At 37.8% G+C, this 22,519-nt stretch overlaps 1 protein-coding gene across 5 annotated transcripts in view; it reads left to right on the top strand.

The window, feature by feature from the left end:
* Window positions 1-22,519, top strand: part of ATM (ATM serine/threonine kinase) — a 140,019-nt gene that overhangs the window by 101,909 nt on the left and 15,591 nt on the right. For 2 of the 5 annotated variants that reach the window (XM_029207707.1, XM_029207706.1), the window contains exons 48-57: window positions 482-595; window positions 1,598-1,815; window positions 2,327-2,534; window positions 3,450-3,563; window positions 3,929-4,087; window positions 4,544-4,682; window positions 5,515-5,597; window positions 7,286-7,426; window positions 8,408-8,524; window positions 21,319-21,468. In XM_029207707.1, coding sequence (XP_029063540.1) covers window positions 482-595; window positions 1,598-1,815; window positions 2,327-2,534; window positions 3,450-3,563; window positions 3,929-4,087; window positions 4,544-4,682; window positions 5,515-5,597; window positions 7,286-7,426; window positions 8,408-8,524; window positions 21,319-21,468 — 1,443 coding nt within the window. Of the gene's footprint in view, window positions 1-481; window positions 596-1,597; window positions 1,816-2,326; window positions 2,535-3,449; window positions 3,564-3,928; window positions 4,088-4,543; window positions 4,683-5,514; window positions 5,598-7,285; window positions 7,427-8,407; window positions 8,525-21,318; window positions 21,469-22,519 lie in introns of those variants that run through there. The other 3 variants (XM_029207708.1, XR_003791411.1, XM_029207709.1) reach the window with 3 other exon arrangements.

Genomic DNA, 22,519 nt, shown 5'->3' with positions numbered 1-22,519 from the left:
TACTTTTGGATAATGGAAACTTATATTACATCCTCCATCACTAGAGAATTCATCATTATACCAAAGCCCTGGGAACTCATATGATATGATGTTTAAATATTGCTTAACCATGTGGACTCCAGGGAGTTACCTACTCTCTTTGACCTCAGTTGTAGTTTTCTAATTAAGGATAACAATAGTACTTATTTCATAGGGTTCTTTTAAGGATTAAATGAGTTACTATACATAAAGCTGGTAGAAATGCCTAGCATATGAAAGTACTCAATAAATGTGAGTTGCTCTGATAATAGTAATAATAGTAAACAGTAGAGAATGAGAATGATTATTTTATAAACCTACATATTTGGAATTATTAAAATAGTTGTAAGGTAAAAGCAAATGAGGAAAGACATTTTTAACCTGCTTTTTTCCCCTACGTGGAGGATTCTTTTATATAGTCATGATAATGAATTACATTTTAAGATTTTGCTTTCATATACAGAATGACCCCAACCTAAAACTAATATACACAGAATGTCTGAGGGTTTGTGGCACCTGGTTAGCAGAAACTTGCTTAGAAAATCCTGCAGTCATCATGCAGACCTATCTAGAAAAGGTAAGATTTTTGAGCAGCCCTTAAGAGAGTTGTTTAGCTTGAACACATTTGATCTTTTTATTGGGATCAGATGTATTTCAAATGCAAATAAAAGTATGACTTCACTTTTCTAAATATTATTACTGTTGTAGCTCTGTATACTCTTCAGGGCAGAATGAAACAATGTTACAAAAGAAGGAGCATGTTTGGAAAGTAAGCCCAAATGTGTCTTTTCTTTACCCCCATAACCAGCTACTCTTTAAACTACTCTGGTTCTAAGCTAAGTTTCTGATAATTTCTCCACTTACTTATTTGTAAAAATAGCTGATTAAGTAATATGCAAGTCAACCTTTATTATTCATTTGTAGCCCAACACTACAAGTAGGACTGGGACTCCAGTGCTACTACTGCTTTTGACCTCCCTGTTTCTCCCTCTTATTTAGTTTAGCTAATTTTAGAAATAGCTACTTCACTAAATAAATGAACATGAAAAGCATAATATGATTTTTTTTTTTTTTGCGGTACACGGGCCTCTCACTGTTGTGGCCTCTCCCGTTGCGGAGCACAGGCTCCGACGCGCAGGCTCAGCGACCATGGCTCATGGGCCCAGCCGCTCCGTGGCATGTGGGATCTCCTGGACCAGGGCACGAACCCGTGTCCCCCTGCATCGGCAGGCGGACTCTCAACCACTGCGCCACCAGGGAAGCCCCCCATAATATGAGTTTTAAAAAATTTTATAGAGCTTTTTGTTTTTGCACTGTTCTTTGCAAATATTAGCTATTTTGGTTATTTCTGCCATGTCAAAGTTGTTTTGCAAAGTCAAGAAAATACTTTAGCTTATACTTCATATAATTTATATAATTTAGCTTATATAATTTAGCTTATATACATACTTCATATAATTTAGCTTATATACATATATATAAATTAAACTTTAGTGTGGATATTTCTTTGATCTGAATAATTCTTTAGATGTATTTAGTATCTGTAAATATAATATAAATGTATTGTTTTTTCTTGAAGGCAGTGGAAGTTGCTGGAAATTATGATGGAGAAAGCAATGATGGGCTCAGAAATGGACAAATGAAGGCATTTCTATCATTAGCACGGTTCTCAGATAGTCAGTACCAAAGAATTGAAAACTACATGAAATCGTCAGAATTTGAAAACAAGCAAGCTCTCCTGAAAAGAGCTAAAGAGGAAGTTGGCCTTCTTAGGGAACATAAAATTCAGACCAACAGGTAACTAGGGGTCTACAAGTGACAAGATATACAGATATACAGTATATATACAGGTATAGAGAACCAGATAAGAATTCATGCTCTGGTTCTAAGCTAATTGTAAAGTATATTGATGTTAGCTTCTTGTTTTGCTTTTTTTAGTTTGTTTGTTGGTATCATAGTTGAAGAAGAGATAGGTGTTGAAATTAAATAGGAGTTACCTATTTTGATGTCATTAAATCCTTTATTCAAACCTGCTTTTGGTCTATATATTTTAGTGTAAGTAGAGAATAACATTAACGAAATACCTTGGATAGAGTCCACTTTGTCTTTGGTTGCCTAAGATAGCTTTTGAGTTGCACAAACTTACTTTAAGACAAAATTAAGTTTGTTCCCCTTATAATTCTTAGAATTTTGCTTTTTCTCCTAAGGTGGACACCAGATTTTTCATTTACTTTGTATATCTTATATGATGTTGTAGTTCTATAAAATTTGATGGCTTTTGTGTTTTGCTTTAATTATCCAATGTAAGGTACACAGTAAAGGTTCAGCGAGAGCTGGAGTTGGATGAATGTGCACTCCATGCATTGAAAGAAGATCGTAAACGTTTCTTATGTAAGGCAGTTGAAAATTACATCAATTGCTTATTAAGTGGAGAAGGGCATGATACGTGGATATTCCGTCTTTGTTCCCTCTGGCTTGAAAATTCTGGTGTTTCTGAAGTCAATGGCATGATGAAGGCAAGTTTTCTTTTTCAACCCAATATTCTAGCCTGTGCTTTAAAAGTTTAGACATAAGCCCCTCAATGTCATGGATTTTGTATACTTTGTATCCTTGGCACTTGGTTCAGGGCTCTACACATAGGTACTTAATTAGCTCTAATGATGTAGGTTTATGTGGCTATGAGAGAATTTAGGTCAGTCTTTTCCTATATCTTTGCAATCACCATAGGAAAGTACTCAGAATGCTAGACTGGGAGATTTGGAAAGCAATTAAAAATGATGTGGTCACAGGTGGGGTATTTTTCCCCTGCTTTAATTCTTTTCTGGGATTTTTTATGGTAAATTATTTTTGTAAATGGAAAAAAAGATTTTAAGAAAACATTAAAGTGGCAGTATTTTGTAAATTTTTATTTAGAAAATCTTAGGTTTTATTGATGACACCTAATATTAAAGTTATGTTGGCAAGGTATATATTGGCAATCAGTTTGAAGCTTAGAAGTAAAATGGTTCTTCTGGCTGAAGAGAATGATACAACCAACCTCTGCTACTAGTGTACATTAAATCCTGTTACTTTTAGCATGTAGGGAAAAATAGTTATTCCCTGTTATTCACACTGACTTCTCAGGAGTCAAGATTACAATAGTCCTTAGATCCACATTTGTTCTCCTTGGATTCACTGGAATATGAGCAGTGCCAAGTATTCCAGTTCTGAATACAGTTTGATTTAGGTTCAAATATTATGACTTACCAGTGAATCAATCTAGACTTTAAGATAAATGATAAGTAAAAATATGTGATTAGTGAAATTTTATTTAATATCTGCTAGATGGTTACACTAGTAGAGGAGCATTTCCTTAGAATAATTTATTTGCTTAGTTGTGAGACTATTTGAAATGCATTGTTTTTTTAATTTTGTGTTCTTTTTAATGGTAGAGAGATGGAATGAAGATTCCATCATATAAATTTTTGCCTCTTATGTACCAATTGGCTGCTAGAATGGGGACTAAGATGATGGGAGGCCTAGGATTTCATGAAGTCCTCAATAATGTAAGTAAACCTGAAAATCAAACCACAGTTGCTTTTCTTTTATATTATTATATACTACTGTTCCACTCCAGGAAGTGGCAATACAAAAAAGTTTAGTCACTCATATTTATTATGCTATATAAGGGCAAGAATAAAGATTCCCTTTTGTCTCCTCTCATGCTCCACATAAGTTACTCAATTTCTTTCTCTTTCTTATTCCTCATGTACTTCTGTCTCTCTCTCATACATACCCATACTCACACAGTCCACCCACGGCAGCATCTAGTACAGTAACACATATCTTAATGTTAAGCAAAATTTAAAAGGTTATGGATTTTCTTTTTTTTTGGTTTCCATAAAACTAACAGTTCTTAATTTTATGACAGCTCATCTCTAGAATTTCAATGGATCACCCTCATCATACTTTGTTTATTATACTGGCTTTAGCAAATGCAAACAAAGATGAATTTTTGACCAAACCAGAGGCAGCAAGAAGGAGTAGAATAACTAAAAATGCACCTAAACAAAGCTCTCAGCTTGATGAGGTATCTGGATTGAACATGCATACCTTTTTGAATTGTAATATTCATTTTTTCCCAAAATATTCCTTTCTTAAGTCTCAGGAATTCTAGGAGTGTGTGTTCTTGACAGTATTCAGATTGTAAATCCTTTGTTATTGTGATGCTACCTAAAATTGGTTGAAAATTCCTGAATATTTCTCAAAGCATAAGAAATACCAAAAGTATTTTTACCTTTTTTCCTCAGAGCAATGAGCAAAGAAAAAATAAATTTTACAAGGCACCCAAGTCATTTACTCTTGAGATTATTATATCTTTGATGTATTTCATTCATAATAAGGTGACTTGGTCTCTGAGGGATTATAGTCCTTCCGTTGTCTAGCTTTGTGCATAAATTATTTTTCCTTTTGTTATTATAACTCTGAAAAGTTTAAGTCTTGGGTATTTGCTTATGTAATATTTTTTGTTTGTTTTTATTAATAGGATCGAACCGAGGCTGCAAACAAAATAATACGTACTATGAGAAGCAGGAGACCTCAGATGGTCAGAAGTGTTGAGGCACTTTGTGATGCTTACATTATACTAGCAAATTTAGATGCCACTCAGTGGAAGACTCAGAGAAGTATGCAGTTTGAAAGAATGAGTGTTGCCTTCTTGCTGTGTTATTCTCTGTAGGGATGTATTAATTATAGAGCTTAATAATGTAAATCTGTTCAACTCACACACATTAATTATAGATGTGAAAGTCCTGATGATTACAACTTACACATGATTCAAAACTTATTTTTTGTATAATAGCTTCAACACCCCTCCAGTCACTTTTTTACTTAATATCTTTTTGTGGAACTGATAATAGGTGACTGCACTCTAGGACTTAAAAATTGGAAGACCTTATCATTTTCTCCATTATTCTTCTTGCTCTGTCTGTTTAAATAATTATAAGCTGCTATAATATTTGGTTATTTGTATCTCTCTCCCCATACTTTAATAATTGTATTCTTTTTTCTGTTCAGAATCATATCTTCACATTTAAATTCTTATTATTTTAAAATAAGAATGAGGCTTCTCATAGTGTTCCTCTCTAAGCAAACAAAGACTATTGTCATGTCCTTTAGTCACATTTAATAGTAATATGACAGGAGTACATTATCTATGTGCTATTTACACTGTATATAATTACCTTAAGTTGCTCGATTTGACCCCTCAGGTGAATCTGGTCTAGTTACCCGTGCCAGGTAACCTGCAAATTCATTTGTAAGCCATGTTAACCATTGTTATGCCCTGACCCTGAGTGGCATTGTGTCCTGAGCCTTGGTCTTCATTTCTAAATCAGGGCCTGAACCACAGATTAGCCACAGTTTGGGTTTATGGTACCTGCTGAATTCTCCTGCTTTACCTTCAGTACTATTCCTGAATTTGCAGTTGTCACTGAAACCTCTTTATTTTAAATACAGAAGGCATAAGTATTCCGGCAGACCAGCCCATTATCAAACTTAAAAATTTAGAAGATGTTGTTGTTCCTACTATGGAAATTAAGGTAATCTACCATTAACTGTTTTGATTATTTTTTTAATTAATTAATTTATTTATTTTTTGGCTGTGTTGGGTCTTCGTTTCTGTGCGAGGGCTTTCTCTAGTTGCGGCAAGTGGGGGCCACTCTTCATCGCGGTGTGCGGGCCTCTCACTATCGCGGCCTCTCTTGTTGCGGAGCACAGGCTCCAGACGCGCAGGCTCAGTAGTTGTGGCTCACGGGCCCAGTTGCTCCGCGGCATGTGGGATCCTCCCAGACCAGGGCTCAAACCCATGTCCCCTGCATTGGCAGGCAGACCCTCAACCACTGTGCCACCAGGGAAGCCCCTGATTTTTTAATTAAGCTAAATTACTCTTTAGTAGGTTAAACCATTTGAAATAGCCTTTTTTTGTAGGTCAAAATTGGTTAAATATTGGCAGTTTCACTTGTTTCAACCTATAGTTTTTTTGTTTTTTTTTAATATTTATTTATTTGGCTGCATCAGGTCTTAGTTGCGGCATGCGGGATCTTTCCTTGTGGCACGCAGACTCTTAATTGCGGAGTGTGGGCTTCTCTCTAGTCCCGGTGCACAGGCTGTGTAGTTGTGGCATGCAGACTCTAGAGTGTGTAGGCTTAGTTGCCCCATGGCATGTGGGATCTTAGTTCCCCAGTGAAGGATCGAACCCACATCACCTGCATTGGAAGGTGGATTCTTAGCCACTGGACCACAGGGAAGTCCTCAGCCTATAGTTTTTTTTCTTTATTGGATTCCCTTTGCCCAAGACTTAAAATACATAAAGGCCTCTCCTGCTTTCTTTTCTTTTGCCTTCATTTTTACAGCTTTCATCTTTATTATGAAGAAGTCTATAGACTTGTTTTTATTGGCCAGAAGAAGGAAAGATTTCATGTGTTTATGCCAAAATTAAGTTTTAACTGAGCAAGAAAGTCCCTAATTGTTTTATACTGGTTTTTAAAATTCTGTATGCATTAGAATGTATTGACTGTGATGTATTACGGTATTAAATAATACAATATGTATTACAATATTAAATTGACTATAATATACATGACACTTTGAGCTATGTCCTGATGGTCTTTTATTGTTAGAAGTACGGTGTTGCCAGGGATATATGTAATGATAAAGGTTACAGTTTAGAAAATGATCATTTTAACTACATTGTAAAATCTCTCCTTTGAGTTTGTAGTTTAGTGTTTAATATCTGTAGTTGTTTGATTTGCAGTGTAGCTTCATCATGTGGATTAACCTATCAGCAAATTATTTAGCTGAATATTTCCTGAAAATGCCAGATTTAGCAATTACAACCAAGAAAACTCCTCTCCATATTTTTCTAAAATTTACCTTGTTTTTGTGAGGAGATGACTTAATTTATACAGATGACTTAACATATACAGGTCAGTGGCAAGACCTGAACCAGGGTTTTTCAGTAGTTTTTCAGTAACACTATTCTAACTTCGTATGCCCTACTTTTATTAAGAGATGTTTAGGGAGGTAAATTTTATCTATGTCAGTTTTTAAAGCCTTTCCAATGTCAGATCTTCTTTCTTTCATTTATAAAGTTACCACTTCAGTTCTTAACCAACAGCACATTGTCATTCATTCCTCTATTTAATATTAAAATTGTCATTTATAATTCATTTTTCTTTAAATGCAAATTGTGTATCTGAGCTATTGTCATATTTATACATTTTATTAGGTGGACCCCACAGGGGAATATGGAAATCTGGTGACTATACAGTCATTTAAAGCAGAATTTCGTTTAGCAGGAGGTTTAAATTTACCAAAAATAATAGATTGTTTGGGTTCTGATGGCAAGGAAAGGAGACAGCTTGTCAAGGTGAGATTTTCCTTTTGTTGTTAATGAAAAAAGTCAAATAGAAAACTTTAGTTGATATTTTCTTCCTACTTTGGGTCTTTATTTTTTTATTGTTTTTTGCGGTACGCGGGCCTCTCACTGCTGCAGCCCCTCCCATTGCGGAGCACAGGCTCCGGACGTGCAGGCCCAGTGGCCATGGCCCACAGGCCCAGCCACTCCGAGGCACGTGGGATCCTCCCGGACCGGGGCACGAACCCGTGTCTCCTGCATCGGCAGGCGGACTCTCAACCACTGCACCACCAGGGAAGCCCTGGGTCTTTATTTTTATTCTGAATAATTACAGGTGAGGAAAACATAAACTAGAAATATATTGTTTTCTAGAAGCAGAATGCTTTTCCTATTTTTTTGTCTCTCTGAAAGACCAGCCTTTTTATAATAGTTGGTTGAAGTAAAAGAATACTTTTAACATGTACAGACATGATGAGATTAACAATCAACCTGCTTGTTATGGGAAAAAAAATTTTTGGTGAGTGTAGCTTATTTTCTTGAATAGTTCAAGTTGAAGGCCCTTGCCTCAATATCCTGAGTCTGGCACTGTGCTAAGTGCTATTAAATGTATCAGAAAGCAACAGCATTCCTCCCTTACTCTGCTCTTAAGCTCTTTGGGCCTTGCTGGGAAGTAGTAGAGGAACAACAGTGCTCCTCTACACTTGTATTTTACAGTGTGCCCTCAAGTGGAGGGATTCCAATTATTTTAATTACAAAAGCAGCAAGCGGGGGGAAACTTCTTATTTCTAAATTGGTCTGCCTACCCAGTGGTATAGCTTATTCTAAATGAAAGAATAGTATTAGGTCTTAATTATTTAAGAGACTATTACGAGAAGCACAATCCTCGGATTGATTTCTAAGTTCCCTTTGGCTGTCCTCAGATGACTCTTCGTGTGATTTTATAATAAAGAAAATGAACTACACTTAGTTATTTGTGTTTTGATTATTCTGAAGGGCCGCGATGACCTGAGACAAGATGCTGTCATGCAGCAGGTTTTCCAGATGTGTAATACATTGCTGCAGAGAAATACTGAAACCAGGAAGAGGAAGTTGACTATCTGTACATATAAGGTAACTAGTTTATACTTCTGCTGCTTCATTAAGGACATGTAAAAGACACCATTGTTCAGGCAGGGGTCAGCAAGCGTTTTCTGTAAATTTTGGAGATTAATCCTTTGTCAGTTGCTTCATTTGCAAATATTTTCTCCCATTCTGAGGGTTGTCTTTTGGTCTTGTTTATGGTTTCCTTTGCTGTGCAAAAGCTTCTAACTTTCATTAGGTCCCATTGTTTATTTTTGTTTTTATTTCCATTACTCTAGGAGGTGGGTCAAAAAGGATCTTGCTGTGATTATGTCATAGTGTTCTGCCTATGTTTTCCTCTAAGAGTCTGATCGTTTCTGGCCTTACATTTAAGTCTTTAATCCATTTTGAGCCTATTTTTGTGTCTGGTGTTAAGGAGTGTTCTAATCTCATACTTTTACATGTACCTGTCCAGTTTTCCCAGCACCACTATTGAAGAGGCTGTCCTTTCTCCACTGTACATTCCTGCCTCCTTTATCAAAGATAAGGTGACCATACGTGTCTGGGTTTATCTCTGGGCTTTCTATCCTGATCCATTGATCTATCTTTCTGTTTTTGTGCCAGTACCATACTGTCTTGATTACTGTAGCTTTGTAGTATAGTCTGAGGTCAGGGAGCCTGATTCCTCCAGCTCCATTTTTCGTTCTCAAGATTGCTTTAGCTATTCGGAGTCCTTTGTGTTTCCATACAAATTGTGAAATTTTTTGTTCCAGTTCTGTGAAAAATGCCAGTGGTAGTTTGATAGGGATTGCATTGAATCTGTAGATTGCTTTGGGTAGTAGAGTCATTTTCACAATGTTGATTCTTCCAATCCAAGAACGTGGTATATCTCTCCATCTATTTGTATCATCTTTAATTTCTTTCATCAGTGTCTTATAATTTTCTGCATACAGGTCTTTTGTCTCCTTAGGTAGATTTATTCCTAGATATTGTATTCTTTTTGTTGCAATGGTAAATGGGAGTGTTTTCTTGATTTCACTTTCAAATTTTTCATCATTAGTGTACAGGAATGACAGAGATTTCTGTGCATTAATTTTGTATCCTGCTACTTTACCAAATTCATTGATTAGCTCTAGTAGTTACCTGGTAGCATCTTTAGGATTCTCTATGTATAGTATCATGTCATCTGCAAACAGTGACAGCTTTACTTCTTCTTTTCTGATTTGGATTCCTTTTCTTCTCTGATTGCTGTGGCTAAAACTTCCAAAACTATGTTGAATAAGAGTGGTGAGAGTGGGCAACCTTGCCTTGTTCCTGATCTTAGTGGGAATGCTTTCAGTTTTTCACCATTGAGGATGATGTTGGCTGTGGGTTTGTCATATATGGCCTTTATTATGTTGAGGAAAGTTCCCTCTATGCCTACTTTCTGCAGGATTTTTATCATAAATGGGTGTTGAATTTTCTTGAAAGCTTTCTCTGCATCTGTTGAGATGATCATATGGTTTTTCTCCTTCAGTTTCTTAATATTGTTTATCACATTGATTGATTTGCGTATATTGAAGAATCCTTGCATTCCTGTAATAAACCCCACTTGATCATGGTGTAGGATCCTTTTAATGTGCTGTTGGATTCTGTTTGCTAGTATTTTGTGGAGGATTTTTGCATCTGTGTTCATCAGTATATTGGCCTGTAGTTTTCTTTCTTTGTGACATCTTTGTCTGGTTTTGGTGTCAGGGTGATGGTGGTCTCGTAGAATGAGTTTGGGAGTGTTCCTCCCTCTGCTATACTTTGGAAGAGTTTGAGAAGGATAGGTGTTAGCTCTTCTCTAAATGTTTGATAGAATTTGCCTGTGAAGCCATCTGGTCCTGGGCTTTTGTTTGTTGGGAAATTTTTAATCACAGTTTCAATTTCAGTGCTTGTGATTGGTCTGTTCATATTTTCTATTTCTTCCTGATTCAGTCTCGGCAGGTTGTGCATTTCTAAGAATTTGTCCATTTCTTCCAGGTTGTCCATTTTATTGGCATAGAGTTGCTTGTATTAATCTCTCATGATCCTTTGTATTTCTGCAGTGTCAGTTGTTACTTCTCCTTTTTCATTTCTAATTCTGTTGATTTGAGTCTTCTCCCTTTTTTTCTTGATGAGTCTGGCTAATGGTTTATCAATTTTGTTTACCTTCTCAAAGAACCAGCTTTTAGTTTTATTGATCTTTGCTATCGTTTCCTTCATTTCCTTTTCATTTATTTCTGATCTGACCTTTATGATTTCTTTCCTTCTGCTAACTTTGGGGTGTTTTTGTTCTTCTTTATCTAATTGCTTTAGGTGCAAGGTTAGGTTGTTTATTCGAGATGTTTCCTGTTTCTTAAGGTAGGATTGTATTGCTATGAACTTCCCTCTTAGAACTGCTTTTGCTGCATCCCATAGGTTTTGGGTCGTCATGTCTCCATTGTCATTTGTTTCTAGGTATTTTTTGATTTCCTCTTTGATTTCTGCAGTGATCAGTTCATAATTAAGTAGTGTATTGTTTAGCTTCCATGTGTTTTGTTTTTTACAGATCTTTTCCTGTAATTGATATGTAGTCTCATAGCGTTGTTGTCGGAAAAGATACTTGATACAATTTCAATTTTCTTAAATTTACCAAGGCTTGATTTGTGACTCAAGATATGATCTATCCTGGAGAATGTTCCATGAGCACTTGAGAAAAATGTGTATTATGTTTTTTGGGGATGGAATGTCCTATAAATACCAAACATCAAACAAGTCCATCTTGTTTAATGTATCATTTAAAGCTTGTGTTTCCTTATTTATTTTCAATTTGGATGATCTGTCTATTGGTGAAAGTGGGGTGTTAAAGTCCCCTACTATGGATGTGTTACTGTCGATTTCCCCTTTTATGGCTGTTAGTATTTGCCTTATGTATTGAGGTGCTCCTATGTTGGGTGCATAAATATTTACAATTGTTATATCTTCTTCTTGGATTGATCCCTTGATCATTATGTAGTGTCATTCTTTGTCTCTTCTAATAGTCTTTGTTTTAAAGTCTATTTTGTCTGATATGAGAATTGATCGTCCAGCTTTCTTTTGGTTTCCATTTGCATGGAATATCTTTTTCCATCCCCTTACTTTCAGTCTGTATGTGTCTCTAGGTCTGAAGTGTATCTCTTGTAGAGAGCATATATACGGGTCTTGTTTTTGTATCCATTCAGCCAGTCTGTGTCTTTTGGTGGGAGCATTTAATCCATTTACATTTAAGGTAATTATCGATATGTATGTTCCTATTCCCATTTTCTTAATTGTTTTGGGTTTGTTATTGGAGGTCTTTTTCTTCTCTTGTGTTTCTTGCCTAGAGAAGTTCCTTTAGCATTTGTTGTAAAGCTGGTTTGGTGGTGCTGAACTCTCTCAGCTTTTGCTTGTCTCTAAAGATTGTAATTTCTCCATCAAATCTGAATGAGATCCTTGCTGGGTAGAGTAATCTTGGTTGTAGGTTTTTCTCCTTCATCACTTTCAATATGTCCTGCCACTCCCTTCTGGCTTGCAGAGTTTCTGCTGAAAGATCAGCTGTTAACGTTATGGGGATTCCCTTGTGTGTTATTTGTTGTTTTTCCCTTGCTGCTTTTAATATGTTTTCTTTGTATTTAATTTTTGACAGTTTGATTAATATGTGTCTTGGCGTGTTTCTCCTTGGATTTATCCTGTATGGGACTCTCTGTGCTTTTTGGACTTAATTAACTATTTCCTTTCCCATATTAGGGAAGTTTTCAACTATAATCTCTTCAAATATTTTCTCAGTCCCTTTCTTTTTCCCATCTTCTTCTGGGACCCCTGTAATTTGAATGTTGGTGTGTTTAATGTTGTCCCAGAGGTCTCTGAGACTGTCCTTAGTTCTTTTGATTCTTTTTTCTTTATTCTGCTCTGCAGTAGTTATTTCCACTATTTTATCTTCCAGGTCACTTATCCGTTCTTCTGACTCAGTTATTCTGCTACTGATCCCTTCTAGAGTATTTTTAATTTCACTTATTGTGTTGTTCATCATTGCTTGTTTCCTCTTTAGTTCTTCTAGGTCCTTGTTAAATGTTTCTTGCATTTTCTCTATTCTGTTTCCAAGATTTTGGATCATCTTTACTATCATTTTTCTGAATTCTTTTTCAGGTAGACTGCCTATTTCCTCTTCATTTGTTAGGTCTGGTGGGTTTTTATCTTGCTCCTTCATCTGCCGTGTGTTTTTCTGTCTTCTCATTTTGCTTATCTTACTGTGTTTGGGGTCTCCTTTTCGCAGGCTGCAGGTTTGTCGTTCCTGTTGTTTTTGGTGTCTGTTCCCAGTGGCTAAAGTTGGTTCAGTGGGTTGTGTAGGCTTCCTGGTGGAGGAGACTAGCGCCTGTGTTCTGGTGGATGAGGCTGGATCTTGTCTTTCTGGTGGGCAGGTGCATGTCTGGTGGTGTGTTTTGGGGTGTCTGTGGCCTTATTATGATTTTAGGTAGCCTCTCTGCTAATGGGTGGGATTGTGTTCCTGTCTTGCTAGTTATTTGGCACAGGGTGTCCAGCAATGTAGGTTGGTGTTCGTTGAGTGAAGCTGGGTGTTGGTGTTGAGATGGAGATCTCTGGGAGATTTTCGCCATTTGATATTCCGTGTAGCTGGGAGGTCTCCTGTGGACCAGTGACCTGAACTTGGCTCTTCCACCTCAGAGGCACAGCACTGACTTCTGGCTGCAGCTCCAAGAGCCTTTCATCCACATGGCTCAGAATAAAAGGGAGAAAAAGTTGAAAGGAAGGAAGGAAGGAAAGGAGAGAGGGAGGGAGGGAGGAAGGAAGGAAGAAAGAAGGAAAGAAAATAAGAAATAAAGAGGATAAAATAAAATAAAGTAAGATAAAATAAAGTTATTAAAATAAAAAATAATTATTAAGAAAAAAATTGTTTTAAGTCAAAAAAAAAAAAAGAGGACGGACAGAACCCTAGGACAAATGGTGAAACAAAGCTATACAGACAAAATCTCACACAGAAGCATACACATACACACTCACAAAAATAGGAAAAGGGGAAAAAATAATAAATCTTGCTCTCAAAGTCCACCTCCTCAATTTGGGATGATTCGTTGTCTATTCAGGTATTCCACCGATGCAGGGTACATCAAGTTGATTGCAGAGATTTAATCGGCTGCTTCTGAGGCTGCTGGGAGAGATTTCCCTTTCTCTTCTTTTTTGGCACAGCTCCCGGGGCTCAGTTTTGGATTAGGCCCCGCCTCTGTGTGTAGGTCCCCAGAGGGCATCTGTTCTTCGCTCAGAAAGGACGGGGTTAAAGGAGCTGCTGAGTCGGGGGCTCTGGCTCACTCAGGCCGGGGGGAGGGAGGGGCATGGAGTGCGGGGCGAGCCTGCGGCTGCAGAGGCCAGCGGGACGTTGCACCAGCCTGAGGCGCGCCGTGCATTCTCCCGGGGAAGTTGTCCCTGGATCCCGGGACCCTGGCAGTGGCGGGCTGCACAGGCTCCCTGGAAGGGAGGTGTGGATAGTGACCTGTGCTCGAACACAGGCTTCTTGGTGGCGGCGGCAGCAGCAGCCTTAGTGTCTCATGCTCATCTCTGGGGTCCGCGCTGATAGCCGCGGCTCGTGCTGGTCTCTGGTGTTCCTTTAAGCAGCGCTCTTAATCCCCTCTCCCTGTGCACCAGGAAACAAAGAGGGAAGAAAAAGTCTCTTGCCTCTTTGGCAGGTCCAGACTTTTCCCCGGACTCCCTCCCGGCTAGCCGTGGTGCACTAACCCCTTCAGGCTGTGTTCACGCCGCCAGTCGTCTCCCTGCAATCCAACTGAAGCCCGAGCCTCAGCTCCCAGCCCCCGCCCGCCCCGGCGGGTGAGCATACAAGCCTCTCGGGCTGGTGAGTGCCGGTCGGCCCCAATCCTCTTACGGGAATCTCTCCGCTTTACCCTCCGCACCCCTGTTGCTGCGCTCTCCTCCGTGGCTCTGAAGCTTTCCCCCTCTGCCACCCGCAGTCTCCGCCCGCAAAGGGGCTTCCTAGTGTGTGGAAACCTTTCCTCCTTCACAGCTCCCTCCCACTGGTGCAGGTCTCGTCCCTATTCTTTTGTCTCAGTTTTTTCTTTTTTCTTTTGCCCTACCCAGGTACGTGGGGAGTTTCTTGCCTTTTGGAAGGTCTGAGGTCTTCTGCCAGCGTTCAGTAGGTGTTCTGTAGGAGTTGTTCCACGTGTAGATGTATTTCTGATGTATCTGTGGGGAGGAAAGTGATCTCCGCGTGTTACTCTTCCGCCATCTTCCCCCTTTCCCCCAAAGGGCCTGTTTTTGGTAGGTGTTCCTTTCTGGTTTCATTCCTGTATCTCCTATTTGCCCTTTATTCTTATGTTACTGCTGTAACAAGGCTTATTTATTTATTCATTGTTTCTATTTCTGTGAAGATATAAATAAATTACTATATAGCAGAGAAGCAACCTTTCAGAGACACTTTTATGATAGTCCCATATCTGTTTCTTAAACCTGCAAAATGGTATATACCACAAGTGTTTATTTTCTCTAGTGAGTTAACCCTACTTAACCTCGAGGTATCCCAACCATCAACTAAGACTAGTTTAAAAATATAATAGAAAAAAGTCCCTTTCACAATAATATAATGTATATAATGTGAGTAAACTGCCTAGGATTAATGTTAATAAGAAACATGCAAGACTGTATAAAATAAAATTACAAAACTATGACAAGAAAGAATAAAGGAAAACTAGGATAAGGGAGAAGTCCCATGTCTTAAATGGGAAGGTAGTGAAAAATGTCAGCTCATTTCTAATTAATGCATAGACAATGAAATTCCAGTAAAAATTTTTATATCATGGAAACATGATTTAAAAGTTTATCTTGAAAAATACATCGGTGAGAATGACGGAAATGTCTTTGATAAAGGCAACAGGTGAAAGTGGACTCTTGTCTAATCATATGAAAACAAATGGTAATGCTTTAGTGATGAAGATGATATAGTTCATGACATAAAAATAGATTAATAGCCTTGAAATGGATGTTTATATATACATTTATAAGAAATCAGTATATAGCTTTGACATTTAGGAAGTTCCTGAATAAGCCTAAAAATGCTATTAACTCTGGGTATGATGAGATTATGGGTAATACCTGCTTTTTAGTATATTTTGAATTGCCCTAAATGAACATTTTTTTAAATTATAAAAATAATTGTTAAACTAAAAACACCAAATAGTTAGGGGAGTAGGGAAAAAGAAATTAGATCTACCCTCCAAAATTCTGATTGAGTCAGGCTGTTGTAATTGAAAACTGAACTTTTTTAGAGCTTCTTAATTGCCTACAGAAATAGAAATATAAAACTCACTTGTTAGTTGGGTGAGGTTGAGGGGTGGGAAAGCATGAAGAAAAGCACACTTTTTCGTAATACCTTCAAGTTTGTGAGAAATTTGTCATGTGAAACTTTGTAGGATATTAACTAATATAACTGATGCTTTCTATTAGCAGTTAACAACAAAACAAATTCTTATGGAATGCTAAGAGCAGAAGTTTAAAAAAGATCTGTGAGATCTATTCTGCAGAAGGACTTCTTTGGTGTGGTTTAGATCAGTGCTATTCAAATTTAGCAGGCATCGTAATCCCTGGAAGGGTTTGTTAGAACACAGATGCTGGGCTTCCCTGGTGGTGCAGTGGTTGAGAGTCCGCCTGCCAATGCAGGGGACACGGGTTCGTGCCCTGGTCCGGGAAGACCCCACATGCCGCGGAGCGGCTGGGCCCGTGAGCCATGGCTGCTGAGCCTGCGCGTCCGGAGCCTGTGCTCCGCAACAGGAGAGGCCACAACAGTGAGAGGCCCACGTACCAGGCAAAAAACAAAAACAAAAACACAGATGCTGAGCCCCTAGAATTTCTAATTCTAGGATGGAGCCTGAAAATGTGCATTTCTAGCCAGGTATCAAGTGATGCTAATGCAGCAGTGTTTCAGGAACCGTACTTTTAGACCCACCAGTCTAGTTACTTTGCTATCATTTGATCTAGCTTAATTATAGGACAAAGTTGATGAGCTGTTAACTGTCCAGGTACTTTAATGTGGCAGGTACTTGAACGATTGCTGAGAAGTTTTTAGAGGGCAGATATTCAGTAACATGAATGAAAGAAAATTTTTATGCTCTAAATGCCAGACTTTTAGATAGCATAGATGATGACTGAAGAACTGGGATACAATGTATTGCAAAAAGTTTGGGCTCTAAGATCCCCTGTTTTTTTCAGAAAGCCACTAAGATTTCCAAGCAAGTAACTTAGCTTCCAAAGTTCATTGCTATAAAGCATGAGAGAGAGAACGCCCTAATCTAAAATATTTTGAAGGCAGAAATGACTAAACTCTATTTCTACTTTATGACTTTTTAAATATCTGATTTTTACAGAGAACTATTTTACCGATTAAATAGTAGAGTTATTTAATGTTACACATCTGAATATTAAAAAATAACCACTTAATATGAGAGTTTAGGTTTGACTTTATTGTTTAGAATTATAATACTGGGCCAATAGATATATGTTATTTTGAGATTACTCCAAGAATGTGAAAGTTATGTTATAACTATATTGCTAGTTGTTCTTGATTTCAGTTAATGTTCCTGGAAGTTCTATAGTGTATGTAGGGAAGCAGTCTGCCTAGTCCAGGTCTTCTGTGGAGTCATTCCCAATCTGGCATTCAGGTGTCCTGTGATCATTGTGTCAACAAGAAGGGTCATTGACTTCCTGAAATTAGCTCTTGGTACCCAAATGTCAGTATACAACCTCAAAAGGAGAGACCTGTATATTGAGGCATACCAGATACCTTTCATCAGAGAGAATCACGTGGAGATGAAGGAAGACAAAGTTCTTATTGTATATGCTGACGCTGAGACATAGCCCTCTGATAACTAGAATTCATGTGACTGGACTAATTTATCTCTACCAAAACTACATTTTTAGAAAGTATATTGAACAACTATTCTAAAGTCTTAGATATGAGAGGATTCACTTTTTAAAATCAAAGTCTTATATAAACAATATTTACGTGCAGAAAGAAGCTTTGTACTTAATTCTTCATTATGCCTTATGCCAATAAATAATTTTTCTTCTTTGTGATATATCTTCCTTCTCAGTCAGGATTCTGGGAGAGAAGTCTTAATTCCCTAAGGCATTCACTGTATTTAATGAATTAACTTCATTTCTATGTATCTAGGATGGTACTAGCTATGTACCTTGAGGTAATTTGAGAAAATAGTCATCAATCATTTTTTGTGACGCCCAGGCAAAATACTCAGATACTCAGATGAAATAGGCTATTCCAGGGAATCTTAGTACCTGAGGAAACACTGCCATTTGCCTTTTGAAACTTGAATTCAACTGTTTTTACATCAACCAACATCACAGTTGAATTCTGAAATGAGATAGAAAAAAACCAACTTGGTCCTTTCTAGATCAGTCTCTTAACAAAAGGCAAGGGTTTGATTTTTTTCCCCGTAACTAGATATTAATAGAGAGTAATTTTGGAAAAGGTATCTTTGATGGAATATACTAGGAGGCAAGAATGTTAATGTGATCAAGCATTAGGGGTCACAGCTAGCTCAAAGATAGGGCTGGGTTTTCTGGAAGGAAGGCATTTAGAGCTACTTAAGCAGGAAGGAAAATCGGTTCGAAAGGCTATGAGATCTGTTCATTCATTTGTTCAATAATTGTTTATTTACACGCCTAGTGTTGTGTTAGATACTCTAGTAGGTGCTGGGGATATAAAACTAATAAAACATAGTCCTAGTTCTTAAGGAGCTCACCAGGGGAAACAGACACACAATTATAATGCAAACTGTTAAGTACATTTTTAGAGAATGAAAAGAGCTAAAGATAGAGGAATCATGCTTATCTTTAACACCACTGGGGAAGGCCCAGGCTGAGGGCAGGAAGAAGCTCCAGTGCCACCAGGGCACAGAATAGGGAGAGGCTTGGGCACCAACTCCCAGTGGCCCCTCAACACAAGGCCATCACCCACAGGGTCACTGTGACTTATTGGAGCAAGCAGAGTCTTCTGGGCCAGGGTTCTTCTAGCTTGTTTTTCACTGTACCCAATTAGGAGGCCTCACCGCATTAACAGGCAGCCAGAACCTGTTTAATGGTTGCTTACTAAAATGCCTGTAATCCAACACTGCTCCTCAGATTATGGCCCTGCTTCTAAAGAGAGGGCTCCATTTTGGGAGCCTCTTGGCCCTGAGAGTGAGCAGAGGCTCAGGAAGGAAACACAGCGTGAGATTCACAGTCACTGTCCTTCTTCCGCTGCTGGAGACAATTTAACATCCGAGGGAGTTTGAGAGGAAAGGAGGGACCAGCCCTCTCTGCCCTGCCTCATCTGCCTCTGACTGTGCTCCTATAAGAAAATTGATAAGTAGCCTGAAACCCATGGTACCAGGGCCTACCCTGTGTCCATGATCCTTGGCAAGCCCTTCCACTCACCCCCTTAATCAGAGTGGGTGGACACAGAGCAGAAGGAAGCCTGAAAAAGGCTTTAAAGCACAAGCCTTTTGCAAGGGCCCCTCTCAGTAACTTCATGGCATGGCTTCTGTTCTACAGCCTCCAGGACCTGGGCCTGTGAACATCCAGGGCTTACCCTTAGGATCTGAGCAGCAGTATGTTCCTAAGGCTGAGCCCCACCAGCTAGCTCATCCAGAACTAGCCTCATTTTGGCATATTGGAGACAGGGTGCTGGCCCTGAGCCTACTCATCTAGAGAGTACAGTCGTAAAGGGTTCAAGGCCCAGACACTGTAAAAGCTGGGGTAGAGCCTCCATGAGAGGAACATGAGCCCTGCTCTGGAATCACAGCTATAGAGGACCATTTCAGGGGAAGGGCAGAGTGGGCAGAAGAGAGTAGGGGTATGTGTGCAGGCAAGGAGGTGGGGGGAGTGGTGACTTAAGACAGAAGCATCTTATTCCCTATATCCTAATTTTGTTTCACTTCAGGGCTTTTCACTTCCCTCTGCCTGGAATACTGTTCCCTCAGATCTTTGCATGAATTATTATTCTTTCAGGTTTTTCTCTAATGTTACCTCTTCAGAGACGCCTTCTCTGACCACGTCTCTATTACTCACTTTTTTAAATGTATGTTTTGTTCTATTATAATACTTGTTACCTGGCATCATTAAATGTCTATTAGTGTATACGTTCTGACACCAGAATGAAGCTTTATGAGGGCATGGTCTTCATCTGCCTCATTGCCACTCTATTCTCAGTGCCCTAGCACCATGTGTAACACATAATAGACTCTCAACAAATACAGTTAATAAATTAATGAAAGACCTCCTTCATGTTAAGACACAGAATATAAAACAGTAAAACATATTTGAGTACATTAAAATTAAAAATATAGAATTAAAGATACTGTAAAGACAGGTGGCTGAGAAAATGAATTTTAAAAAATTTATTAAACACAAAAAGGATTGTTATAATACTACTAACAACAAGAAATTTATATATAGAATACGTAAATAGCTCTTACAGACTAGTAATAAAAAGACAAGCAGGTAAGAAAAAAGGTAAAGAATACAAACAGCCAGTTCACAAGAAGAAAACATTTGAATAACCAATAAATCTTATCAGATTATACTCTACTGGGAATCTGGAAAATACAAATGAAAACCACAGTGAGATACTATTACACACCTCTTGGATTGACAAAGTATAGAAGTCTGACAATACATTGGGAGGTTATAGAATAAACTCTGCTAATGGGTATATAAATTGGTACAACTACTTTGTATAGTTACTTGGCAATATATGGTTAACTAAGTTGAAGATGCGTATCCCGAATGACCGACCCAGCTCTTCAATTTCCAGGTATGTGTATACCCTAGAGAAACTGAAATATATTCATTAGTAGATTAATTAATTGCAGCAGTGTTTCAGGGAAATCTGGAAATAATGTAAATGTTAATCAATATTCCGATTGTATAAATTGGATAATTGTGGCATATTTATACAAAGTACAGTTGTTAAAACGAATGACTTAGGATTAAATGTACTAACACAGTTAAGGTAAAACAGTGTTGAGTGAGGAAAAAACAAATTGCAGAAACATACATATAGTGTAAATACTCTTTATTTAAAGCTTACAATTACTTATGTATGTATAGCTTTGAAATAAAAATACTGTATACCCAAAAATACAGGAACATGATAAGCAAGTTAGCAGTCATCTTGCTGGTAGGGAGGGGCATAAGGTCAGTGAAGGGTACAAAGAGAGCTTTGTCTCTTTCCCAGCAAATATGAATAATCTTAGATTTGATAAAGCTGTTTAGTAGGTAAAAGGGTGTTTGTTTATATTATTTTCTACATTTTATGTATATTTATAAAATGTCATAATTTTTAATCTTCCCAGTAAAATTGCTTTTATGTTTAGGAATACATTTCCTCTTGGTGAAGCTAACGAGACTCCGAAGCAAGAATGCATACACTTTCAGTTATTAAAGTATACTAAAATTGACACTACATTTGATATTTTCCAAAGTGAAATTCTTTGAATTTGACATTAAAAGTATAGGAAAGCAAAGTTAATTCCTCTGCTAAATGGAACAAACTAAGTATGGCTCAGTCACAGATGATGAGTATAATTAACAGGATTGACCTCTCAGGGATCATGGAGATTGAGAGAAGAGCAGGTTCTCAGAAGTCTATGCAGCAGACTAGAAAATCTTATTCTTTGAGCTTGTTTATTTTCAGTTGCTTTCTTCCTATGGACAGAAAAATAATAGTATAACTTGAAAAAATGCTTCACACTGACTCTGATAGTTGAATAATCATCACATGCTCTTTAATGCCTTTCCATAATCAAAACATACTTAATCTGTAACTTCAGGTGGTTCCCCTTTCTCAGCGAAGTGGTGTTCTTGAATGGTGCACAGGAACTGTCCCTATTGGTGAATTTCTTGTTAACAATGAGAGTGGTGCTCATAAAAGATACAGGCCAAAGGATTTCAGTGCCTATCAGTGTCAAAAGAAAATGATGGTGAGTAACACTCAAAAATATAAGTTATTGCAAGATTATCTAATAGCTTATTAAAACTGATATCAAATATTATGGAATGTAAAAAGTTTTAATTTCATCAGGTAATTGTTAATGTCAGTAAGTATAAGAAAGTAAGCTCACCAGAATGAAAGTGTGTGTGAGTGAAAAAGGAAGGTTTTTAAACTATGTTAAGTGTCAACCCTTGTCCTATGAGAACTTAACATTATTCAGTATATGCAAATTTGCTTCCAGTTTGGGGTAAGCTAAATCTTAACAAAACAAACAAACAAAACACTAACTAGAACCAAAAAAAACCATTATGAAATAGAGACATTCAAAGACATTTGCCACATCACACTGGCCATCTGGTCTGACATTCATTCACCCAATCAGTGACATTTATTGAATGTGTCCTCTCTCCCAGATACTATGCTGAGACTTCACAAATATGACTAATCACCATCATACTTATCCCATTTTAAGATGAGAAGAAGTTCTGAAAATTTTGCTTACTCCAGGTCAATGAGCTAATAAATAGTGGAGCAAAGATTTAAACCTTGTCTGTCCAACTCTACAATCCATTTACTTTTTCTTTTGTTGTGCTTTCTGTTATATGTTTTTTAAAACGTATGGTAAAGTACTATAGGGATGGAAAGGTACTGTGTAGGCACAGAGGAGGACGTGATCAGTTCTACCTGGGACAGGGAGGAGTGGAGAGAATCAGATTCAAGAAAGACTTCATAGAGGAGATGGTATTTGAGCTGAGTTTTATAAATGAATTGGTTTTCCAAGCAGAGGAACATACAAACAAAAAGGAAGGAGGCATGAACAGGCAGGTAAAGATAGCATAGGCTTAGGTTTTGAGGAGGAATAGATGAGATTGAAGCAGTAGTCGTTAGTCAAAAAATGGAATGTTATGAAATGTTAAGAAATTTTCACTCTATCCTGTAGGTAATAGAGAACCCTTGAGAAGGATAGTAATATCAGATTGGCATTTTAGAAAACTCTGACAACACTTATATTTTTGAGGGTTATATTTTTGAGAAAGCTG

This window comes from Monodon monoceros, unplaced genomic scaffold (assembly GCF_005190385.1).
Source record: "Monodon monoceros isolate NGI ecotype Baffin Bay Population unplaced genomic scaffold, NGI_Narwhal_1 Super_Scaffold_7, whole genome shotgun sequence".
In the NCBI taxonomy this organism is placed as follows: domain Eukaryota; kingdom Metazoa; phylum Chordata; class Mammalia; order Artiodactyla; family Monodontidae; genus Monodon; species Monodon monoceros.
Note: the sequence above shows the minus strand (reverse complement) of the source record. Positions and strands in the feature narration are given on the sequence as shown.